Source organism: Equus asinus, chromosome 1, assembly GCF_041296235.1.
Source record: "Equus asinus isolate D_3611 breed Donkey chromosome 1, EquAss-T2T_v2, whole genome shotgun sequence".
NCBI classification, from domain to species: Eukaryota; Metazoa; Chordata; class Mammalia; order Perissodactyla; family Equidae; genus Equus; species Equus asinus.
This window is the reverse complement of record NC_091790.1, coordinates 207,436,769-207,462,498: the sequence shown is the minus strand read 5'-3', so window position 1 is coordinate 207,462,498 and position 25,730 is coordinate 207,436,769. Positions and strand designations below refer to the sequence as shown.

Below are 25,730 nucleotides of genomic sequence, written 5' to 3'. Positions count from 1 at the left end.
TAATGCAACATGAACATGGTGTACAAGTAAGTACCTGTTTCAGTCCTTGCTTCCAACTGCTCCGGGTAGAGACCTAGAACTGTTAGGCTATGTGGTAATTCTGTGTTTAGCTTTTCAGGGAACAGTTTTCCATAGTGGCTATTTTATATTCCCACCGGCAACCAACGAGGGTTTCAACTTTTCCACATCCTCATCAACATCTTCTGTTTCCTCTGTGTGTGTCTGTGTGTATGTATTTAAGATTAGCACCTGAGCTAACAACTGTTGCCAATCTTTTCATTTTTTTGGTTTCTTCTCCTTCTCCCCAAAGCCCCCTAGTACATAGCTGTATATTCTAATTATAAGTTGTTCTGGTCATGGCATGTGGGATGCTGCCTCAGCATGGCCTGATGAGCGGTACCATGTCGGTGCCCAGGATCTGAACCGGCAAAACCCTGGGCTGCCAAAGCAGAGTGCATGAACTTAAGCACTCGGCCACAGGGCCGGCCTGTGTGTGTTTATTTAATAACAGTCATCCTAATGGATGTGAAGTATATCTCACTGTGGTTTTGATTTGCATTTCCCTAATGATCAATGATGTTGAACATCTTTTTGAGCTTACTGGCCATTTGTATATCTTCTTTGGAGAAATGTCTATTCAAGTCCTTTGCCTATTTCTGAATTGACCTGTCCTCTTGCTGAGTTGTAAGAGTTCTTTATATATTCTAGATACCAGACCCTCACCAGACACAGGATTTCCAAGTATTGTCTCTCATTCTGTAGGCTGTCTTTTCATTTTCTTGATAATGTCCTTTGATGCACACAATTTATAATTTTGATGAAGTCCAATTTATTTTTTTTTCCTTTTGTTGTTCATACTTTTGGTGTCATATCTAAGAATGCATTGCCAAATCCAAGGTCATGAAGATTTACCCCTGTTTTCTCCTAAGAGCTTCATGGTCTTAGCTCTTCTGTTAAGGCTGTTGATCCATTTTGAGCTACATTTTGTATAAGTGTGAGGTAGGGACACAGCCTCATTCTTTTGCAAAAATCCAGTTGTTCTACATTTAACTTTTTAAATAACTGTAAACTTTTCCAAAGAAGTTCTACCATTTTACGTTCTCACCAATCAAGAAGGTTCCAATATCTCCACATACTCACTAATACTTAGTATTGTCCATCTTTTTGATTATAGTCATTTTACTGGGTATGTAGCAGTATCTCACTAAGATTTAATTTGCATTTCCCTAGCCATTAATGGTATTAAACATCCGCTCATGTGCTTATTTGCTTACAGGCCATTCATATATATCTTCTCAAGTGACACTTTTTTTTTTTTGCCTGTTTTTAAATTTGGTTGTCTTGTTATTGAGTTGCAGAGTTCTTTACATATTATGAACACAGACCATTATTAGATATATTGCTTGAAAATATTTTCTCCCAATCTGTGGCCTGTATTTTCATTTTTCTTTTACTTTCTTTTCTTTTTGGTGAGGAAGATTGGCCCTGAGTTAACATCTGTTGCCAATCTTCCTCTAACTTTTGTACATGGGATGCCACCCCAGCGTGGCTTGATGAGCAGTGTGTAGGTCTGTGGCTGGGATCTGAACCTGTGAACCTCAGGCTGCCAAAGCGGAGCATGAGAACTTAATCACTATGCCACTGGGCTGGCCCTCTTTTCATTTTCTTAACGGTATTTTTTGAAGCATAAAAGCTTTAATTTTGAGGAAGCCAATTTTCTATCAATTTCTTTTTTCTGGGTCATGCTTTTGGTATACAACTAAAAACTCTGTCTAATCCAAAAGTCAGAAAGATCTTCTCCTGTATGTTCTTTCAGAATTTTCACAGTTTGGGCTATAGGTCTCTGATCCTGTTGAGTTCATTTTTGCATATCGTGTGAGGTAAAGGTCTAAGTTCCTTCTTTCCATGTGGATATTGTCTCAGCAGCAATGAATTGCTGAAAATCAGTTGACCATAAATATAAAGATTTGTTTCTGAACTCCCAATTATGTTTCATTGATCAACATGCCTATCCTTGTGCCAATACCACAATGTCTTGATTACTGTGGCTTTAGAGTGAGTTTTAAATCACAACGTAAGTCCTTCAACTTTATTCTTCTACAAAATTGTTTTGGCTATTTCAGGTCCTTTACATTTCCATATAAATTTTAAAATCAGCCTGTTGATTTCTACAAAAAAGCTAGCTGGGATTCTGATAGGGATTGCACTGAATTTGTATATTAATTTGGAGAGAACTATATCTTGTCAATACTGAATCTTCCAAGCCATGAAAATGGACTGTTTCTCCCTTTATTTAGGTCTTCTTTAATTTCTCTTGCAATGTTTTGCAGTTTTCAGGGTACAAGCCTTGTACTTACTTTGCTAAATTTGGATTTTATTCTTGTTGATGAAACTATGAATGGAATTGTTGATTTAGTCCCATTCTTGCATTGTAAATAGAAACAGAATTGGTTTCTGTATACTGATCTATGCTGCAACCTGCTAAAACTGTTTATTAGTTCTAGTATTTTTTTCTTTTTTGTCATGTCATCTATGAGAAAAGACAGTTTTAATTGCTTCATTTTTGCTTTTCCAAGCTGGATATTTTTCCCCTCCTTGCTTCCTACCTATCTATCCGCCTGCCTACCTGTCGCTTTACTGTACTAGCTCGAAACCTCAGCATGATGTTGAAAAAAATGGCGAAAGCAATTGTGTTTGCCTTGGGCGGAGAGCATTCACCTTTCACCATTCAGTGACGTTGGCTGTGAGCTCTCTGCAGATGTCCTGTAGCAGCTGAGGAAGCGTCCTTCCAGTCCTAGGTTCTGGAGGGTTTTTAATCTTGACTGGGCAGGAGCTACTCAGATGCTCCAAAGCTGCAATTGCTGTTTTCTTTCTTTCTTTTTTCAGCATCCATTGAGATGATATGGGTCTTGTCCTTTATACCACAATACTGTGTATTACATTAATATACTTTCAGATGTATTAACCTTGCATTTACAGAATTAATACTACTTGGTTTAATCATTTTTATGTGCTGCTGGATTCACTTTGCTAATATTCTGAGGATTTTTGTATCTATGTTCATGAGAGATATTAATATATAATTTCCTTTTCTTGTATTATTTTTGTCTGCCTTTGCTAGCAGGCTAATACTGATCTTTGACGACAGAAATTCTCCCCTCACTCAGCCATAGCTGGAAGTCCTGAATAGGATATGTTTTTATAGCTTATAAAAACACGGTTTTTAAGCTATGTTTTATAGTTATAGAATAATAAGTATTATTCTACAAGAAATATTCATTTCAAAATATTTAGAAAAAAGAGAAAAGTACAGTGAAGAAAAATCACCTGTAATTTCATTAACTGTAAGTGACCACTGCCATTTTATAAAACTGAAATGGCTTTAAAGTTTTCTTGGTTTTAAGAAGCAAATTATGCACAGTGTATAATATTCAAATAATACAGAAAAGGAAACAAAATTTTAAAGAAGCAAAAATGACTTATAATCTATAATCTCACACCCACTTAATATTTTTGCATATCTCTTACTCAACTTTATTTTCATAGGTAGGGGGTCACATGACACATACTGATTCATCATCTGGTTTATTTAAGACTATAATTTAAATTTTCAAATATTTATAAAATACTTAATAATGTCCACACACATAATAAAGATAGGAATCAATGGCTCACAACTGCAAATCACTTTTATAATACATATTTAAGATTCTGCAGTTTTTTTCCTGTGAGCAATATTCATTCTAATTTCACCCCCCAAAACGCTTATATTCTTTAATAAGCAATTTAACTTCTAGGCTTTTCTCATTTAAAAAAATAGACTTTACACGTAGACAGAAATATATACAAAGTTGTTTACTACAGTGCAAAGTTAAATAAATCATAAATATCTATTTAATCTCAACAATTAGTTGCAAGAAGAGTAACACCTTGGATATATTTTTTATTTCTGATGCTAAACAAATGAATATTGTAAATTATATTACCACTAACTACATGAAAATACTAGAATAATAGACTATGATTAAGGAAAACACCAAAACAAAAGTGGTTGTTTTAAAGATGACTTTTTTCTTTCACTTGTTTCTTCACTGTTTCTGAGTATATATAATCAGGTTAATTAAAAAAAAAACCTCACAAATACCCAAGAGGTACACCAATTCCAACTTTGAACAACCTCGTTATGGTTTTAAATTGTTGTTTTTCTGATGACTAATGTTGCTGAGCTTGCTTCTTTTTTTTATTTTTAAAGATTTTACTTTTTTTCCTTTTTCTCCCCAAAGCCCCCCGGTACATAGCTATATATTCTTCGTTGTGGGTCCTTCTAGTTGCGGCATGTGGGATGATGCCTCAGCGTGGTTTGATGAGCAGTGCCATGCCCACGCCCAGGATCCGAACCAACGAAACACTGGGCCGCCTGCAGCGGAGCGCGTGAACTTAACCACTCGGCCATGGGGCCAGCCCCCCACTGAGCTTCTTTCTATGTGCTTATTGGCCTTTTGAATATCTTCTTTTTGGTTTTTCATTTTCTTGAAGAGCAGAAACTTTTAATTTTATCAAAAAGTAAACTTTTTTTTTAATTTATTATTTTTTTTATTAATGTTATGATAGATTACAACCTTGTGAGATTTCAGTTGTACATTTTTGTTAGTCATGTTGTGGGTACACCACTTACCCCTTTGTGCCCTCCCCCCACCCCCCCTTTTCCCTGGTAACCACCGATCAGATCTCCTTGTCAATACATTAACTTCCACCTATGAGTGGAGTCATATAGAGTTCATCTTTCTCTGACTGGCTTATTTCGCTTAACATAATACCCTCGAGCAAAAAGTAAACATTTTGATGAGGTCCCATGTTTTAGTTTTTTCTGCTACTGTTAGTGGGGTTTTGCTGGCCAGCACTATTCTTAAAAGCAAAAGACTGGAAGCAACTCAATGCCCATTAGGAGGCTTAGAAAGATATGTTGTGAAGAGAAAAAAACCACAAAATGCAGGATAGAGTATAAAAATGAGGCAAATAAGAATTGAATTTGTATTTATGTGTAAATATATAAAGATACCAGGAAGAGTGGTTACTTATGGTGGGGAGGGGGAAGGGAAGGGAGGAGCAGACAAACGGGAAATAAAGACAGGAAGAAGACTTCACCATATACCTCAAGACACATTCTGGCTTTTACACCATGTTAATGAATTACCTATACAAAAAAGTATATTAAATATTGCTTTGGAAATATGATCATCTGTAACATAACATTTTCACAAATAACTAACCAGTAGTGATAACATACCTGAATAGTTTGTAAAGGATTTTAGGTCCTCTAGACTTATGGGAACTTGTGCACCAGAAATTAATACCTGGAAAAAAAGTTCAATTCATAAAATTTGAGGTAGATTTTAAGAAAGATTTTTCATGTCATGAAACAACTGTCTCCAAGCGTCAGGAAGCAGTGTACCTGAATTTCCTGCTGATCAAACATCCGCAGCCACTCCAGGTTCACCACGTTGGCCAGGCCCTGCCTGAAAGCCAGGCAGTGCTGGCGGATCTGCCTGTTCAGCCTGTAGTCGGCTACGAGGTGGATGTACGCAATCCGATTGGCACTGGTGACAGGGATATCTTTTCCACCAAATTTTAGTTCAACCACCTGTGAACATTAAAATAAGTCTCAAAATTCTCAAAGTATGAGGATAGGGTGAAACAAAAGCAAGAAACAATGATTTCAAGGCAACTTGACTGCGTTGCTTTGTGACAAGAATTTAAGGAGAAAGCAGAGCAACCAGTGCCCACACCAGGACCTGCAGACTTAAAGACGCACCTCCACCGGGATGCTCCAAAGCCTGTCTCATGCACTGCGTAAGGTCATTAACCACCCCCTCTTTCTCCAAAGTACCAAGGAATGATGCAACAATGTAACGTGGCAACTTCATTGTAAAAAATGAGAAGTCACAAAAAGCAAAGATATGGACCAAATGATCAACACAAGTCAGGAGGGGTTTGTTTTGAAGAAAATACAGCTTAAGCAATTAAAGCTATAGTAAAATGATTACTCATATTTGCTCAGATAAGAAGCATACACTCCTCTTTGTATTTCCATAATGTTATTACTACCGTAAAGTACTCTGAATATGATTTAAAGGATAGTGTTAATAATTAGAGATAACTGATCAGTTCATTGCTTATGTATCTCAACAGAAGTAGAACGAACAACTTCTATCTTTACGTAAGCACACGTAACCTGGGGGTCTAGGAGAGGCTCAGGAGCCCCAGAGCGTCAGTGAGAAAGCGCCGCACTAGAAGGGGCCTGGGCTCCGGCCCCTCTCCCTCACTTTAACTGTGGCCGTAGACAAGTTCCCCATCCCCGGGAACGTCTTTTGTTAATAAAACGGTGGAGTTTGCTTTGTCTGTCTTGGAATCGTGATTCTGTAAACTCATATAAACGAAGTTGACTGACAAGACACCAGAGACAAGCATAAACATTGAAGCCTAATTTACAAGAGTACATTTTTTAAATTCCTTGTTCACTAGTACTTAAACAAAAGAAAAGCATTCTCAGATGCACTGAGAGGAGGTAATCTATGCCAAGGATAAAGAAACATAAAATTAAACCAAAATAAGTGAACAAAGACGTTCCAGCGTGACCAAGTCAATAAGGGGACTACTGCTAGAGGAGCTAAGCCACGTTACCAAACAGGCGTCATGAGCCTGTGTTGGGGTAAAAGCAGAGAGACGCTTAGACTGTGGATTATGGGAAAACTATTAATTACTCCCCTGGTGATTTTCTTCACAGCCTTTGAGTTCTCTTGGTAGTCATCATATTCTAAGCAAAGACACCACCACTCTCTCCGGGCCGTGGCATTCCACCCCAATTTTTCAGCACTTTACAGGAAGGCTATTTTAAGACCCGCTGAAGAGTCTGACTTAAGCTGTTCTGTCCTGTGTCTGACGGCTACAAGACCGCCTCACCCGCACGCTACGAGCTTTATCAGCTTTGCCCCTTCTCGCCAGTTCATGCTGTCAGTGCTGGGACCACCAGGCCTAAGGAAGGGCTTTAAGCGCACTGTCTCCACTCTGGGGGGAGGACCAGACCCTCCTGAGCTCACTCTCCGCTGGCAGCCCATCTGTTACTCGCCTTAGGGGCTGGCTGCTCTATTTCAATATATAAAATATCATCCCTTCCTTTAAGTGGATTAACGGAGGGTAATAAATGATGATGTACTGTGTGATTTGGAAGACAAAGGACCCAGGAAGTGGTAAGTTAAAGGACTCCCAAAGCCCCCAATGCCCCTACCTAATCGGCCAGCACTGACATGTGAGTAACTTTAAAGTGGTTATACCATGGTAATTTAAACTCCTCTCTCCGGCTACCCCTAAACAAGGTGAATGATTAAAGTCATGTCAAAACTGTTCTAAGATTTCAGTTTTGAGGGGCACATTTAGCTCTTTAAACACAGAACCAGAGCAGTTCTTACAGCAAGAGCTATCTTCTCTCTCTCACTTCCGAAGGTCTACACTTCACGGCACTTTCTCAGAAGGCACTGAGCCCTCACATTACTTACTCATGCGAGCTCATTTAATCCTCACAGCAACTTACGCTCCTTTTGAAGATAAGGAAGGGGTTCTATGACTTGCCCAAGGTCACAAAGCAAAGCTGCAAAACCAGGACTTTGACCAAGGTCTCAGGATTCCAGTTCCATTCTTTGCTATCTAACAGGTGATTATTTATGGGTCCACCTTAAACCCTGAGCATTTTCCTGAAGGGAGATGTGTGTATAAATTAAGAGTCTAAAATTTCATGTTCCTTTCTAAGCAGGCTAACAAACAGCCATATTGATTACACTAAAGAAAACAAATTTGAGAGCAACACCATGATTTTAAAGGGAAGATTAATTAACATAACCTGCCAATATAATGAAGTATTTGCATATTACAAATCTCTAAATCATTATATTTTATAAACTTAAACCTGCGTAGAAGGCTATGTTTTTATACCTATTTCTACAGAAATCCATAAGATCTCCCCTCAAGTTAGGTGCTTTACTAGTGACTGTCTTAATTTTTCTAATTAGACTCTTTAGTATAATTATTCTTATGCATTATCATTTATAATTTCTTTACTCAGTGGGAATTTCTATGAATAATTGGAACATCTTAACTTCACACTTTTGCTTTTAACAGATTCCAATATTATCAGTGGTGCTTTAATGGAACTCTTACATATGCGACATTTCACTATTACCATCTATTTCAGAAGGAAAATGGGAAATCTTCCCATTAGCAAAGGCCTTGGACAGGTCATTATGAAACGGCCCTGAAGCATTCCTCTCATTTTAAACCGCATCACTAGGTGGCGCGAGGCTGCGCACTCACGCAGCATTACTATCTGTATGTCGACACTTTCCTTGTGACAGCGACAAATCTCAGCTTCAAAAAGAAGTCTGGATTTTGCAATGTTGAAACGTCAGCTTTGTAGTATGGAAGAGGAAGATGAAACAAAAGCAACTAAATAAGTTGTAACCAAATAAAATATGGCTTTGTTTTCCTCATTCTTATTTTATCTTACAGTGCTGACAGAGGCGACCAGGTAGTGAGAAGAAGTAGGAAGCCCAAGGCAGTATTATTTCCCTCATTTCTACTTAGGATTTAACCCATATCTATTTCTGAGATAGACAGTTTAAGATTTTATTTTTCCTTTTTCTTCCCAAAGCCCCCCGGTACCTAGTTGTATTTTCAATTGTAGGTCCTTCTAGTTGTGGCATGTGGGACGCCACCTCAGCGTGGCCTGACGAGCGGTGCCATGTCCGTGCCCAGGATCCGAACCAGCGAAACCCTGGGCCTCCAAAGCACAGCGTGTGAACTTGACCACTCGGCCACAGGGCTGGTCCCTGAGATAGTTTAAAGGTTAAGAAACAGACTGAAAATTCAACTACCACAAAGATGATCATTTAAAAAATATCCAGAAAGTTTCGATACCAGGATGTGTAAATGTTTGTGTGCTTTTTCGTTTCGTTTTTGAAGATCTCACCGTGGTGTACAAACCACGTAACACTTCTGCAGCCTCGAGAGGAAGTCGACAAAAATATACTCGGTTTCTGAATTTTCCTGAGGAGCTCTGTGTACCGCAACAGCACGAGGACACAGTCCGCCACACGCACTAGGACGGCGGTGACTTAGAGAGAGCGCAGAAAGCGGAAACAGCAAGTGCTGACGAGGGGGGCAAGTCGGAGCCCTGGCACGCTGCTAACGGGGATGCGAGATGGCGCAGCCCCTGTGGACAACAGCGTGGAGGCTCCTCACAAAGTCAAACACAGGGGCCGGCCCCGCAGCCGAGTGGCTAAGTTGGCGCACTCCGCCGGTGTGGATCCTGGGCGCGGCTCCTCAGGCCACGCTGAGGTGGTGTCCCACACAGCATGACTAGAGGACCGACAACTAGAATAGACAACTGCGTCCTGGGGGGCTTTGCGGAGAAGAAGGACAAATAAATAAATAAATAAAATCTAAAAAAAAAAAATCCTTAAAACAAAAGTTAAAACACAGACTGGCCATATGACCAACAATTCCACTTCTAGGTATATATACAAAAGTAATGAAACCAGGGACTCGAAAAGATAATTATGTAGCAATGTTTATGGCACTGCTATTTATGATAGCCAAAACAACTCTAATGTCCACTGACAGAAGAATAGATAAGCAAATGTGATAGATATGTACAATGGAGTATTAATCAGCCTTAAAAAGGAAGAAACTCTGGCACGTGCTACATCGTGGGCGAACTTTGAGGACATGATACTCAGCAAAATAAACCAGTCACAAAAGAGCAAATACGGTATGATCCCACTCACAGGAGATACTAGAGTCATCAAATTCATAGACAGAAAGCAGGATGGTGGCTGTCAGGGGTGTGGCAGAGGGACGGGGAGTTCAGCACAAGTGCGTCCTGCCTGCCCTACCCCCTTTCTGACTCAAAGAAAATCTGCTTAGTTCAAGATACAGATCTATGGAATGTAATTTTAAAAATGAAAATTACAGTTGAAGTCCTATCATTAAAATTTTTTTCATTGCTTAACCCCCAAGTTGTGGTTTCTCTGAATTCTGGAACCACCTGACCGAAGAATACCCAGCCTGCCTCCAGGTCCTCCCTAACTTACAGAATCAAAACCTCAGCCTCCTTTGACAAGGGGCTCAAATATTTTCTTGTTATTCACTTTCCATTTAGCTCTGAAATGCACCTGTTTAGGTTGTCTTACACTGAAGCAGTGAAATACCTCAAATCAGCCATGGACTGAAACACTGGCTCTCTTTCTGAGGCCTAAATGGTTCCACAGATCTCTTGGCATCCAAGAGGAGGTCCAAAGTGGCTCCAAACTCCAGACACTTCTAAATCTGCTTACCTACCCGGTGAGCTCACCACCACCCATTCGGGGGCTCTTCTAGGTAACCCTCCCTGAGCCACCTGGAGTTGAGCCCTCCTTCTGAGCTACTACTCAGCTATGCACATCTGACCGCACAGATCATATCTGTCTCCCAGTTTCAAAAACATCTCCTCTGTGTAGCATAACGGCTGCTACACAGAGAGTCATATGGTCTCATGAATGAGTGAAGAAAGAAAGACCAGTCATGGTAGGTCACAGGATACAAAAACGACCAGAACCGTAATAATCCACGCCTGTTCACTGTGTGCGCTCACCAAGACAGAACGCTGGTGCCTGTGACCGGGCCATTCGGTTAAAGAGCACCTGATGGGGGTCAACGCAGTCTCAGCAGAGAATTGACTGGACACTAAGTATCTATTTAATATGCAATTACTTTTAAGTTGGCAAAGCTGATGATTTTTGAAAGCCTGGATTAGAAGCCTAGTGATAAAAATTGAGAGAAAGAATTACAAAGTTTAAAGATAATATTTTTGTAGTTAAAATCCAACTACTAAATTCAGAAAAGATTATCTACATAAGGATAGCAGAAAAGACGCCTCTTCCTCATGAAAGAGACATACTTGCCTGAAACCCAAATATAAGTAGAAAAGCACAGCTGGTTACTTTAAAATCTAATAAAATGAGAGACACTAACAGATATGACTTCAAAGGTACTCAAACAATTTGATCTGTCTATATGCATTAAAAAAAGTGTTGTCAACTATGGGAACATGTGAACATATGCTCGAGTGGACAGAACAGTATGAAGAACCCCACGCCCACCACCAGGCTCAGAAAGCACCAGCTCCTGGCCAGTCCAGGCCATCTGTGCCTTCACCTACTGCCCTGTTCTCCTAATACCGAAGGCAAAGCCCTGATGCCATCAATCCATCCATAAACAGTTCAGTATGCTGTACATGAATGTTCACTGCAGCATCACTCATCACAGCCAAAAGTGGACCCGAACACCTACCGAGTGGGCTATTCAAACAATCGACATCATTCGGCCAGAAAAAGGAATCAAGTACTGATGCCTGCAACAAGTGAGCAAAGCCAGTCACAAAAGGCCACATCCCGGGAGACTCCAGTTATGTGAAATGTCCAGAACAGACAACAGCACAGAGACAGAAAGCGGATCAGCGCTTGCCTAGACTGCGGGTGGCAGTGACTTGCTATGGGCACATGGTCCCTTTGGGGTAATGAAAATGTCCTAAATTTAGATGTTAGTGATGGTGGCACAACTCTGTGAATACACTAAACTGTATTGGACACTCTAAAGGGTGGATTTTATGGTATGTATATTATATCTCAATAAAGCTATTATTTAAAAAATTAGTTTTACTCTCTAATATACGTTGTTTTTTTTAAAGGATAAAAGTAACAAGGGCAACCAGATGGACAACAAAGGTCAGAAAAAACACCCCAGTGATCAGCTTTAGAGCATCGAGGTCCACTATGAGTAGGTGAGGATGGAGCACTGACCAGCCCCAGGGCTCTGTCGGGCAGGTGCTAACCTGCACTGCCGGGAACCAAGAGCAAGACAAGAAACAAGGCGCACCTCACAGCCACGAGACCGTAAGTCCCCAGAAGGATGGGCTGAACACGCAGGACAGCACCTCACTGCGAGGTGCTCAGCTGGACCCAGCTGGTGGCACAACTGAGGCCAGGGCTCAGGAGCTTCAGGGTCCCACTGACCCCCTGATTTCCAATGCTCAGCCACTGGAATTCTTCTAACAAACGTGCAAAAGCGCAAATGATAGAAAGCAACTGTATCTTCACACAGAAAGAAATACGTGGGTGTGTGAATCCTCTGCCTCGTCACCCTGTGAATAAAAGCTGGGCGTCAGGAACAAACGAGACAAGGAAGTGCTCCTCACCTGGGCTTCTCCGAGGTCATTGTTCACCACAGTGAAGTTGAGCCCGAGCTCCTCCACATCACCTTCATAGCTCTTGAGAAAAAGCAGATTCTTATACACTTCAGGATCTAACGAAGCGAGATGATGAATGTCCACATCTGCACTGGTTCCAAGCAACTTGGACAGAAAAAAGCCAGCAAAGGGCAATTCCACCAGCATATTTTCATAGAGAGCCTTCAAATAAGAACAATGAACAATGATTAGCATTTCGTGGGAATCTTTTTTCATACTTTCTAAAAATAAAAGATGTCTATGTTCATTTGATACTTAGAAGTCTAAGATAGCAGATACTTTTCCTCCATAACAATGACGAGGATGGCGGAAGCTAATGTTTGGTGAGCGTTCACCATGTGCCAGGCACAGGTTAAGCCTTCAATGCACGCATGCAGTATGTCAAAAATTCGAGAGCAGACTATCAAAGAATTTTAGGGCTGAAATAGTCAAATGTTAATACCAGTGGGAATTTTTAAGAGTCAAATCCTTCATGGGACAACAGAGGTTGGCAAGCATTTTCTGTGCAGGGCTTTGCGGGTGTATCCGTTTCCCGGGCCTGCTGTAACACAGTGCCACCAACGGGGTGGCTTGAAGCCACAGAAACCTAGCATCTCACAGCTCTGCAGACCGAACCGAGATCAGGGCCATGGGGCCAGGCCCTCGGGAGGCTCGGGAAGGGTCCTTCCTCGTGCTTTCCAGCTTCTGGTGGTGCCAGCAGTCCCTGGGGATCCCCGGCTTGTAGCTGTGTCACTGCAAACTCTGTCCCTTCACATGGCTGCCCTCCCATGTGCGTCTCATCTCCCTCTCCTTTCTCTTCTGAAGATGCCAGTTACTGGATTTGGGGCTACTCTAACCCAGCACAACCTCATCTCAGTTTGATGACACCTGCAAAGACTCTTTCTTCTAATAAGGTCACATTCACAGGTACAGGGTATTAGGACTTGAGTATATTTTTGGGGGGGTCACAATTCAATCTACTATAGCAGGCCAGACTGTCTCAGTCACCAGCCCTCCACTCTGCCTTTATAGCACAAAAGTAGCACAGACAACACGTGGAAAGCTGTATATCACAGTTGCATTTCATGAGATTTCCAACTCAAGAAATATTCTTCTTCTTTAGAGTCTTTTTCCAACCATCAAATGGAAAAAGCATCCTTAGCTTACTGACCATACGAAAATAGGTGGCAGGCTGGATTCGGCCCATAGGCTGCAGTCTGCCAACCTCCATTCTAAAACGAAGAAATCAGGCATCAGAATTCTGAGGATCGTCCAGATATTATGAGTTGGTACGTGGCAAAATTGGTATCAAAACCCAGATTCCTGACACCCAAATCAATGTTTTCACTCTAAGTCACTGTCTACCTTTACGTATAAGGATTGCAGTGCATAATTATTTTTGCATTTATCTATATTAAAGTATAATTTATACATAGTAAAAGAAAATGTACAACTTCTTAGTTTGATAAATTATTACATTTGATTACACCGGTGTAAAGACCACTCAGATCAAGACATAGAACATTTACACCCCTCCCCAGGTCAAGTTCGCTCACGCCCTTCAGTCAATACTCTCCCCCAGGTTAACCCCCAGTCTGTTATCACCACAGAGAAGTTCTGCCAGTTCCAGAACTTCATAAATGGGATTACACAGTATGTATTATATCTGTGTTCTTGCGACACAGTATTTCTGAGATTCCCCTATGCTACTACTCTTTTACTTACTGCTGTGTAACAGCCTTCCCCAGTCACCTGATGACGGACACTGAGCTGTTTCCATTTGGGGGTTATGATTAGGTAAAGCTGCTATGAAGAGTGATGGACGAAGCTTCCTGTCGATCTGTGCTGACTTCTCCTCAGTATACACTGAAGAGAAGAACTGCTGACAGTGGAAGGATTGGGCCACAAGGTAGTTTAACTCTGTTAGACACTGACACCCTATTTTCCAAGATGCAATGATTTTTTCACCACAACCAGCAATGCTAGAAGTCTGCAATGGTCTCCATCCTCACCAATTATTAGTATTGTCAGTCTTTTAAATTTTAGTTATTCTGGTGCAATGGGGTATCTCATTGTGGTTTTAATTTACATTTCCCTGATGACCAGTGGTATTAGACTAAATTAAGTGTTGGTATTACTATATTAATCACCAGAGATACCCCAGCAAAAGAAAGTGGGAAGTAAAATTATGTAAGTTTTCCAACATAATGTCAGGGTTCACCTGGCATGAAAAATGTTCTTATAGTCTAAGGCTGTAAAATGCAACAAGGAATCAGGAATGTTGTATAAAATTTTCAGATGCATTCTTATTATTTTATTCTAACAGAGGACTGACTTGGAAGTCACAACAACTCTTTCTTGTCAAAAATGTTCTAATGAAAATAATAGTCACCACTCAATGAATGCCTGCCACGTGCCAGGTCCTATGCTGAGCACCCGACATCAGTGATCTCATTTCCATCTGCCCTATTTGGAAGGTCTCCTAACTGTAAGGGAAGAGTGATTCTTACATAGGAGTCAAGGGGAAATCTAGATTTCCTCTACAACGTCCATTTTTCTTAGAATACATCTAATCTGCAAAGACATGTATTCACTACAACCCTCTGAGATGCTCCCATGACTGCAGCCTCCCACCTTCCCCGGTGAGAGGGCAGTGGTGTCATTACCCCCACTCGGTGAAGGAGAGCTGGAGGGACCGCAGAAGGACAGACAGAGTGGGCGAGGGCTGGACTAACCTCACTTTAGAAACCACTGCAATGAGCTATGCTTTGTGGGCTATGTTGTGACACAGTCAGATCTTCTTTAAACCACTGTTTTAGGATTTGAGCGCTATTATGCTACTCAAGGACTACCAAAATAAAAACAAAATTTAATCTAAGGGGTCATCATTCAGCCATGAAACTAACTTCAGAAGTCACTCTTCCAAGAGGCCATTTACCTGATCACATCCATATACACTAAATGTGAAACATGAGGGTTTAAAGAGACAGAACTGGGCCTGGCCTGGTGGTGCAGTGGTTAAGTTAGCACACTCTGATTCAGTGGCCCAGGGTTCCCCGGTTTGCATCCTGGGCACAGACCTACACACCACTCATCAAGCCATGCTGTGGCAGAGTCCCACATACAAAACAGAGGAAGATTGGCACAGATGTTAGCTTACCCACAATCTTCCTCAAGCAAAACAAAAAAGAAAAGAGGAAGTTGGGCAACAGATGTTAGCTCAGGGCCAATGTTCCTCACCAAAAAAAGAAAGAAAGAAAGAAAGAAAGAAAGAGAAGGACAGATCTGTGTGAATTAACTAATATGAGCGTAAACAGTTTCTAGAGCACTGGCACTATGCTCCCTCAATCTTCTAGCAGATATGAAATTTTCGGCCTATGTGCCACTGTTCACCTTGGTTCAAGTGAACCCTTTCCTTAGTCATAGCTCCCAGTACAGGTACAGTAATTAATCACCTATTTCCCACACGGTAGTCTATAAAATAACTGGTCCTTAACCAAATACACCCAGTTTACACACTCACATGACTATTTTCACTTCTCCTCCTAAACCACCAGAGAATGCTGACACCCCTTGAGATGTACATTTTAAAGTCTCACCCACTAACACGACTGGAGGAAACTAGACAATAGCTATCAGACCTCCATCCATCCAACCATCCAGAGTGCACTGGCTTCGTGTTCCAGAAAGCTCCTGACAGGCATGTGGAGCGACATTTTCCCCAAGGCTGGCGTGTCTAAGAAGCTCAGGTTCACCACCTGTTCACTGCAACTTCATAACACCCCCTCCAGCTCAGACCACAGATGCGTTTTGCCAAGGAAACTGAAGTGCTATTTCCCAGAGCTTTTATTTCTGATTTGAAGACTAATGATTACCCAGTTAATTTTGAAAGGATGGCAAAAAAGGACTTCTTAATGAGAGGGTGAGCAACAAAATGGAGACCGGCACTTAAGTCATCCACCGATGACGCAGAGAGCCCTTGTGGAAAGCCAGTTTGCTCAAAGTTAAGAATGGCTAATACTATTAACCTGGAGCACTTATAAATCCCCTTCCTTCTAAATGAATGATGACTTCAAGCCAAGGAGAACATTCTGCATAAGATGACATGATTGATTCCAGGTGTGGACGAAAAGCCTCATTTGTACCGTGGACTCTAAAGTAAACTGGAAGTGTAAATCATTTGATGTTCAATATATAAGGTCATTGTTTGCCATTTCTGCATTAGTAACAATAAACCAGTGAAATTCGTTAAATATAGCAGAGCTACCTGAATTTTAAACAGAAATCCCACTGTGACTCATAAAATGTAAATGCATAGGTATAATTTTTTACATAAGGCAGGTTTAAACCTTTAGAGCATTTAATATACAAGGACTAATAAATGATAGCACTAAAAACTATGATTGCATCAGCTAAATGGATTATAAATTAAATTTCCATAATGTATGCAACTTAGATACAAATGTAGGCATAAATCAAGGTATTTTCTAAACACAGGTTAATTATACAACGTCAAAAACTGCCTATTTTTTATGCAAAATAATCCACTTAGCATTTTTCATATTGGCCTTAATTCTAAGTCAGTCGCACCATACTTGTTCCTAGAAGCCTATCAATAACTACTTGTCATGAAAAAATAGCAATAGGTATATGGAAAAAACCTGTAACGTATTTTTCAACTGTCTGTCTTTTATGAGTGTTTATAGCTAGAAATTGTGCCAAAATGATTTGAAATAAAAAGGATTAATTATAGTAGAAGCCTTTTAATATAAGTGAGTGCAGTCTCAATGCAATTAATGCAAATTGTGGCACTATCAGGAGAATAAATGTGAGCCACATCACAGGCCATTTCTGTTTGCTGCCAAATAACTTCAGTAATTTACTACATTAAGAATCAATAAAAAAATAATGCTTTTCAAATGCATCTCTATCAATCTTCAGGTAGTTCTAAAGTGAACATTTATAACTTAATCTAAAAACTATATCAGGGATGTCTTGTTTTAAAGCCACCCTAATTGAGTAAGAAGATAATAATTTTAATTATTTCAGATCATGCTAATCTCGGAGTTTAAAAAAATAAAAAAGAAATGTAAAATAATGGATGCTGATAGTACAAGCTATTTAATAGTCGTGCTGCAGAATTAATAACCGGGAGTTGAAAAACATGGTCTCTGCTGGGACTACTATTGAGTTTTACGACTACAAGCTCCTGGAGGGCAGGAAACATACCTAACCTTTAATACATGAGTCTGTGTACAACATACGCTGCCCAACCATTTCACAAACATTTAATAAGTACCAGCTGTGTGCTAGGGACCACTTTACACACTGGAATTGGGCACCCATGAATTCGTTTACAAAAAACCATCTATTCTCTTTTGAGATAGTTTAGGTTGTGCAAAACTACATATATGTCAAGATTCATTTCAAACCCCTGGTCTTCACAATCCTATTCCAGAGGTCTTTCTACACTGTTCACTCGTTTAACCCCTTCGTCTACACAGCTACATGATACTGAGTGTAAAGATCTGTGTCACTGCACTGTATTCTGTGTTTTTGTGTTTCACACGCACTGTTGCCAGCCAGGACGACAGGCCAGGCCCTCCACCCTTCTCTCCGACAGAACCAAATGCTGGGCACACTTCTGGGCAGCCTCCAGTGTTTCTCTGAATATTGATGAAGTTGAAATGAGCTCTGCTCGTTCACGATTCAGCAAACGTGCACTAAGTGTGACTAGGCAGGGCCCAGCGATTCTCCTATCTAAAGAAAGGGATCACTGGGAGGCCGGCAGCAGCCGTCTGGACGGTGCTTCTGCCTTCCCGGAGTCGACCCTCCTGCCTATGGAGGCTCCAAAGTGCCCATGAGCAGAGCCGCTGCCCCTCACGGGCGCTCCCTCACCCCAATGTTCTTCTTTGAGACCCTCCTTCACATGCCTTCCTGCAACCAGCAGCACAGGATGGTGAGCTGAGGGGCCGCGAGACATAACTGCCCACCAGGCCTGGAAGTGAAGGCTTCGCGAGGCGAGAGTTCTACGTGTTCACTGCAACTGACAATCTGCACTTACGGTTTCACAGCTTTATTTTTCAGAATAGCTTCTTTACTTCAGAAACCCTTAGGGGATGGGTGGGTGGGTGGGAGATGAAATTTCACTTCTCACATTCTATTTCCTTGTTGGATATCCAGAAATCAATCCACACTCTGAGAATCCCTGGAGCAGCTGAGAGTCGATCCCGCACCCTTCTCTCTCCCAGTCCACAGGCCACAAGGAGAAACCACTGTGCTCCTCCCACCCTGCCACCAAAATACTCCTGAAGACCAAGAACTTACATCTTCATGACCAAACCAACAAACCCACATTCCCGCGTCTACCCACAGCAAGTGAATCTCTGGGAGTTTTAGGGCAGCTGCTTCATCCCTGCTTCTGAACGACATCAGGAGTCTAAAAAAATACTGTGGTCCAGTTAAGGTGCGCCACACAACCAAGAACTATCTTCAATAATCAAAAGGAAACATTTTTCAGGTTTAAAAACTCTACAATACAGGATGAGGATAGAATATTAGACTTCTGAAATCTATCAAACTACCTCCCTTGAAACTTGAGGACACCAATGCCCCCAAGGGCAAATACTCAGTCCTCACTAGGTACTGAGTCCTTTCCCTGAGAAGACTTGATGATCCACACGATTGTTCCGGCTCGTTCTGCTTAGAGCGAGCAGCCCACTCCATCCCACACTGACTTCTCCCTCCTCTAACTCCTGTGACACTGGCTCCATCAAAATTACCACATTACAGCATTACTTTTTTGTAGCAACTTTACTGAGATATAACTCACATATCTTACAATTTACCCATTTAAAGTGAACAACCCAATGGTTCTTTCTTTCACAGAACTGTGCAACCATCACCACAATTAATTTTCAACATTTTTATCCGCCCCCAAAGAAACCCCTTACCCCTAGCTGTCACTCGTCCTTCCGGCTATCCCTTCCAGCCTGGGCAGTCACTGATCTACTGTCTCTACAGATTTCCTTATTTGGGATATTTCACATAAATGGAATCTGATAATGGGGATCTTTTGTGATTTTTTTCACTTAGCATGTTTTTGAGGCTCATCTATGCTGTAGCAGATAGTAGTATTTCATTCCTTTTTATGGTCAAATAATATTGCATTGTGTGGATGTACCACATTTTGTTCATCTATTCATCAGATGATAGACATCTGAGTCATTTCTGCCTTTTGGTTATTATACATAAAGCTACTGTGAACATTTCTGTACAAGTTTTTGTGTGGACATATGTTGGCTGGGTCAAAAGGCAAGCCTGTTTAACTGTTTGAGGAATGGCCAGGCTGTTTTCCAAAGTGACTACACTTCTTTACATTCCCACAGCAATGTATGGGAGTTCCAACGTCTCCACAACCTCATCAGCACTTGTTATTATGTTTTTTTTTTTTTGAGGAAGATTAGTCCTGGGCTAACATCCACCGCCAATCCTTTTTTTTTTTTTGCTGAGGAAGATAGGCCCTGAGCTAACATCCGTGCCCATCTGCCTCTACTTTATGTGTGGGATGCCTGCCACAGCATGGCTTGATAAGCAGTGCGTAGGTCCGAGGATCCGAATGGTGAACCCTGGGCCACTGAAGCAGAATGTACGGACTTAACCACTACGTCACTGGCTGGCCCCAGCGGTCTTTTGACTCTATCCATCCTAGTGGGTGTGGACAGTCTCTCTTTGTGGTTTTGATTTGCATTCCCTAATGACTAATGATGGTGAACGTCTCTCCATGTGCTTAACGCTCACTTATTTATGTTCTTTGGAGAAATGTCTATTTAGATCCTTTGCCCATTTTTTAATTAGGCTGTCTTTATTACTGAGTCCTTGATATATTCTAGTACAAGTCCCTCAGCAGACATGATTTACAAATATCTTCTCCATTTTAGTGGGTTGTCCTTTCAGTTTTGTGACACTGTCCTCTGAAGCATGGAAGTTTCTGATGAAGTCCAGTTTATCTGTTTTTTCTTTTGTGCTCCTGGTTTTGTCCCTAAGACACAGCATTATTCCTGACTCTCCTGCAGCACTGAGCACTGTGTGTTTTCAGGACGGGTGTGTGACGCCCTGTGGTCCTCAGCAGCTCTCTCCAACAGCGGCTGTTTGTTCCTTCACACTCTTGTGCCAGTGGGAGCAGAAGTGAGGCAGGGACCCCTCAGTTCCTCACTGGTACTCCAGACCCCCCTCCCCCACAGTCCCTGGCTCTGAACCTCAAGCCATTGGGCCAGAACACCCACTGCAGCCCCTCAGGGTGGCTGCCACCTCCCTGATGCTGTCACAGTCTCCAGAATACTGTGATGTCCCTTTTACTTACCACTCTGATCCCTTGCCGTCCTCTCCTCTACCTCAGCCACCTAGTCTTTAGTTCTGTCCTAGGACTGTCATTACAGCGACTTAGTGGCCCTCCATAACCTCACTTTTAGCTACCCCACACTCTGACTCCTTCCTCCTTGAGGGCCAGCACATCCACAACCCCAACCACCACAAAATCCCATTACTGTCTGCTCACCTTCTCAGTGTCCCTGCCCCTCAGGTCCTCATTGATTAATTTCCTCTCTCAACAGCTCAGATGTTGTCATTGATCCCTTCACTCCCAATTCACCTGCCCCCAATTCACCTGGCAACCACCACCCTGGTGTAACCTAACTCGACACCCTAGTCTGTGTCTGGAGAAGAGTAAGTCCCCGCACCAGCTGGACTCACTTCACTTTATGGTGCTTACCTCAAGCAAGCCCTAGGCTAGCTGGCAGTCCTATGCATTTCCCAGTCCCGCCATCCTCAGATTGTAGTGCGCGTGAGAATCACACGGGGAGCATGTGGAAACAGATTGCTGGCCTTGCCTGCACAGTTTCGATTCAGTAGGACTGGGAACCACACTTTTGAAAACTCCCGCACCTGTTGGCTCTGCATTCCCACCATCTCTCCTCAAGCTTTCTACCCTTCCTCCCCCATCTTCATCCTTGGCTGAAGACTTTGCTTGCTATGTCACCAAGAAAGGAGGAGCACTCGGAATGATCGTCATGTGCTCCCACCTTCTGCAACTGTGCCCACATGATCTCCCCTCCCTGTTTCTTGCACAAACTGCCTACACACCCCCTCTAATTCTGCACCAGACCCTCGTGTCTTCTCTAGGACATTGCTCCAGCAAGTGTTCCCTCTCTCCCACAGCAATCTCATCAAATTATTTTCAGCAGCATACAAACAGGTATTATTTCTCTCATCTTTAAAACAAAAACAAAGCTCTATTAGCCCCACATCCCTTAAGCCATGGCTCAAATTTTCTTTACAGAGACAACCCCAAGAGTTGTCTATCATTGCTTGCCCGATTCTTCTCCTTCCACCCTTCCTTTCATAATCTCCCTTTTGTCAAGTCGACTGCAGTGGCGTGTCCAATCCTAAGTAGCTCCACCAGTTTTCACAAGTGAATCCACTCACAGAAAACACTCAGTGCCTGAAAGAGAAAATTACTAGCATCCCAGACCACCCCCCACCATACCCCCTGCCCCCAGTCATTACCCTCCAAAGGTCAAGGGTCCTAATGTCGAACAACATAAATTATTTTTGTCTGTTTTTAACTTATACAAACGGACTCCTACATAATGCGCTCTTTTGTTTCTGGCTTCTTTCACTCAATGTTAGGTCTGTGCCATTCAACAACATTGTTGTGAACAGTGGTAGTCTGTTCATTCAATAGTTCCTGTGAATATCCCACCATTTACTTACCCAGCATATTTCTGAAGGGCATTTAGGAAGTTTCCAGTTTGGGGCTATATAATGTAGCATTACTATAAATATTCTTTGGCATATATTTTGGTGAATATATGTACATATTTCTGTTGGGGCACACCTGCAGAGATATAGGATATAGGCCATAATAAGATACTTCTGGAAGACACTGCTTCCATTCTTTTCAACCCATCTGCTGAGGCTTTGGCTCCCACCACTCTAAGAAAGCTGCTTGTCCACACTGCTAAATGAAACGGTCGCTTCTCAGTCCCCGTCTATCTGACCTATGAGCAGAATCCTTTCTCTCTTAACAGACTGTCTTTGTTTGATTTCCAAAATACCAGACTTCCCTGGTTTTCTCCCTACCTTCTAGCTCCTTCTCCTTCACTCTCTGAACTCTAAGTCTTGGAATGGCCTGGGACTCATTTCTTCAGTCCACTCTTGTCTCTAGCTACACTTAACTCCCTCAGTGATATCACCCAGTCTCATGACCTGAAGCACAATTTGAATCCTGTTGGTTCAGCCCAGACCTTGCCCCTCAACTCAACACCCACAGATTCAACTGCCTACCTAACTTTCAATATGAATGTCTGACAGACATTTCACACTTAAGGAAAACCAAACATCTCTTCATCCCTCCCCAAATCTGCTCTTGCCCAAATCTTCCCCATCTTAGTCAATGACACCTCCATCCTTCTAGTTCTCAGAACAAAATCCATGCAGTCTGCTTAACTGCCTTTCTCTCTCATACTCCAACATCTGATTCATAAGCCAATCCTCTTGGATCCAACTAGTCCTCTCCAACACTATTTCCCAGGATGAAGATACCATGATTACTCAACCTGACTGTGATACCTCCAACTGCTCTCCTTGCTTGAGTTCCTGCTCCTGTTTAAGCTATTTCTAAGACCAGAAGCAAGAAGATCTGTTAAAACAAATTCAGATCCTATCATTCCCCCGCTCAGAGATCCCTGTTGCTGAAACCAGGAAGCCTAGCCTAGTTTGTCTTACCCAAGAGCTTGAGCTCAACGACCTACTGCTACCTCCCAAACAAAGTTGGTCACAATTTTAGAAACAACAAGAGTAACAATACACATCTTCACTTGGTTTGTTTTTCATGAAGTTAGATTCTAAATGAATGTTTAGATGTTTAAAAGTTATATTTAAACTTTCTTAAAGTCTGGGCTATATTTTGTTGTTAGATATTTATTGTCGTAATTGCACAAAGAAAAGCCAGGCAAAGACAAGCAGTAGACTTTAAGCAGGACCAGCAAAAGTCTGACAATTTAACACGGCTTAGAAGAGGGACAATGGCCTCAATATAATACTGACCTATGTCTAGCCAGTGCTTGGGAGTGCTTAAAAATATGAGAAGGGATATCTCAATGGTAAGCAAAGAGCAGAAAGAATTTTGGTGAGTATCTCGGAGTGGCTAAAACTATAATAATACTTTTAGGCACTGGAATCAACTGAATTCTGGAATACACTTGTCATTTTTACTGTACAATCTAAACCATTTTTATTTCATGTTTAATTTTAAAGGAATAAAATGAACTTACATAGAAAACTATGACCTTAACTGACAGGAAGAATAATCTCCAGATCTAAGAATGTTTTGTTTTTAATGGAAAATGTAAATCCTGATTATTAGAATACTATAAAAGGTACAATCCTCAGAAGGGGTAAGATTCAAACTAAGTAATCATTTGTAAATTATTATGATCTTTGATTTTTCTGCTTCCAAAAAAAGCTGAAGGTCAACAAGAGCAAACTCATAATGAATTGTCCATCTACTGTGGATAATTGGGAGATTCAGAGAAAGCTTGCTTGTGAAATTTGCTGACACCAAAGTATACCATGGATCTTAACACGGATTGGAAGGCTTGTGCTAAGCACAGAATGATCAACTATTTTCTGAATATTACATTTAAAAAAATCTAAGGAAAAGATATATTAACTTTAGAGATCAGAGCACTTAGTCTGATGATAATCAGACGGAGCAGCTCAATTACACTGACCCTTAATAAGTTTGAGAGTTCAAAACAAGATATTATAAAAGAGCAGCTTTGCCATTTAAGGTCCAAGGTAACTTAAATTATTAGTATTCACCTCAATCTACAGTTTTAAAGCCTCAGCAAATTCAGTGAGCATTTTATAAAAGGACTCTAATGATATGGAAGTAAATTTTCCTAACTCTCAAAAGTCTCAGGATAAACTGTTAACTGTCAATATTACACTCCATGATACATTAGGTGCACACTGAGTTCTACTAAAATACAAAATTATAAACTATGCTGAAGTTTCACAATCTAATTAAAATTTTGAAATATATGACCAAGATATTATCAAATAATCTGATTTATAGGCATTCTGTCCCAATTAAATCAATATTGTGAAGCAAGAAAAAAGAAGAGCCATTTTCAAATAGAATTCAAATATAAAAGATTTCCTTCAGCAAATATTTTGAACTTAATTGGCTTAAATGGACCTAGGTGCTTCTATTTGTAAAAAAAAGTTCAAGATGACATTACCACATCCTTGAGCTGTTTATTTATTCTCCATCTGGAGCCTGATTTACAGACAATAAAATGCAATCACGACCCACGCCAGAAGCAGGAATCATCTGCTAATGGAACCGTTAATTGAGAAGCGACCAGTGACATGAGGTAATTCTTCCCGTGCAGCACTACTCTTGAAGATCTCTCTGCGCTTCATCACAGTAAACAATCACTAACATATGCATTAAAGAAAATTTAAATACATTATGACCCAATAAATATCATAATCAATCAATATACAATTTTCTTCTCTTAAAGATTTAATGTCCAGATACCACACTATTAGTGCTATTACACTTCACTCACATCTGGACAATTTTTAACACATCGATACAAAGTTTAACCATTTGTAATCAGATGATAATCAGATTATGTCTGAGAAACTAGTACTCCCTTACAAATTTCCATGCAGAAAATTCTGTAAGTAAAGTCTTAAGTATATGGAATTAAATTAATTACCATCCTCAAATAGCTACAGTTTTGTTATTGGTTTTGTCTAAACTCATTATTTTAAAGAGCTTTATTAAAAAAAATAAAGAGCTTTATTGAGATATAATTTACATAAACTTCATTTTGGGGAGAAAGGTTTAGATCCCAAATTCTCCTCCCTGGCGTCTGACAGAGTGAGAGCAATCTGCTCTCCCTCTCAACCCAGAGGCCTTCACAGTGAGACCGTGTCCTCAGAACATTGCAGGACGAGCAGCACGTCAAAGAACGGAGGAAAAGGCAGTCTGTCCTCACCAGACTTACATCACCATAGTTAGCCAGAAAACTCCAGTGAACCAAGATCATCTAAGTATCTTTTCTCTATATTAATCAAGACTGGACAATTTATACAATCAGGAAGGAAAAAGAAAATTCTAATAAGATTTAATTCATGCAGATCCTGAGTGCGGACATGGCACTGCTCCTCAGGCCACGCTGAGGCAGCGTCCCATATGCCACAACTAGAAGGACCCGCAACTAAAAAAAAATACAACTATGTACTAAGGGGATGTGGGGGGGAAAAAAAAGCAGAAAAAAAAGATTTAATTCATGCAAATAAAATTACTCTGTTGTCTGTTACTGCACTGTGTGAGAACTAC

The 25,730-nt window shown here is 41.0% G+C and overlaps 1 protein-coding gene across 1 annotated transcript in view; it reads right to left on the bottom strand.

Moving 5' to 3' along the window:
* The window catches only part of UBE3C (ubiquitin protein ligase E3C), a 123,711-nt gene that overhangs the window by 12,512 nt on the left and 85,469 nt on the right, over positions 1 to 25,730 (bottom strand). Inside the window, exons 19-21 of the mRNA XM_044765653.2 lie at positions 12,284 to 12,496; positions 5,453 to 5,641; positions 5,288 to 5,354 (exon numbers count right to left, since the gene is read on the bottom strand). Coding sequence (XP_044621588.1) covers positions 5,288 to 5,354; positions 5,453 to 5,641; positions 12,284 to 12,496 — 469 coding nt within the window. The remainder of the gene's footprint in view (positions 1 to 5,287; positions 5,355 to 5,452; positions 5,642 to 12,283; positions 12,497 to 25,730) is intronic.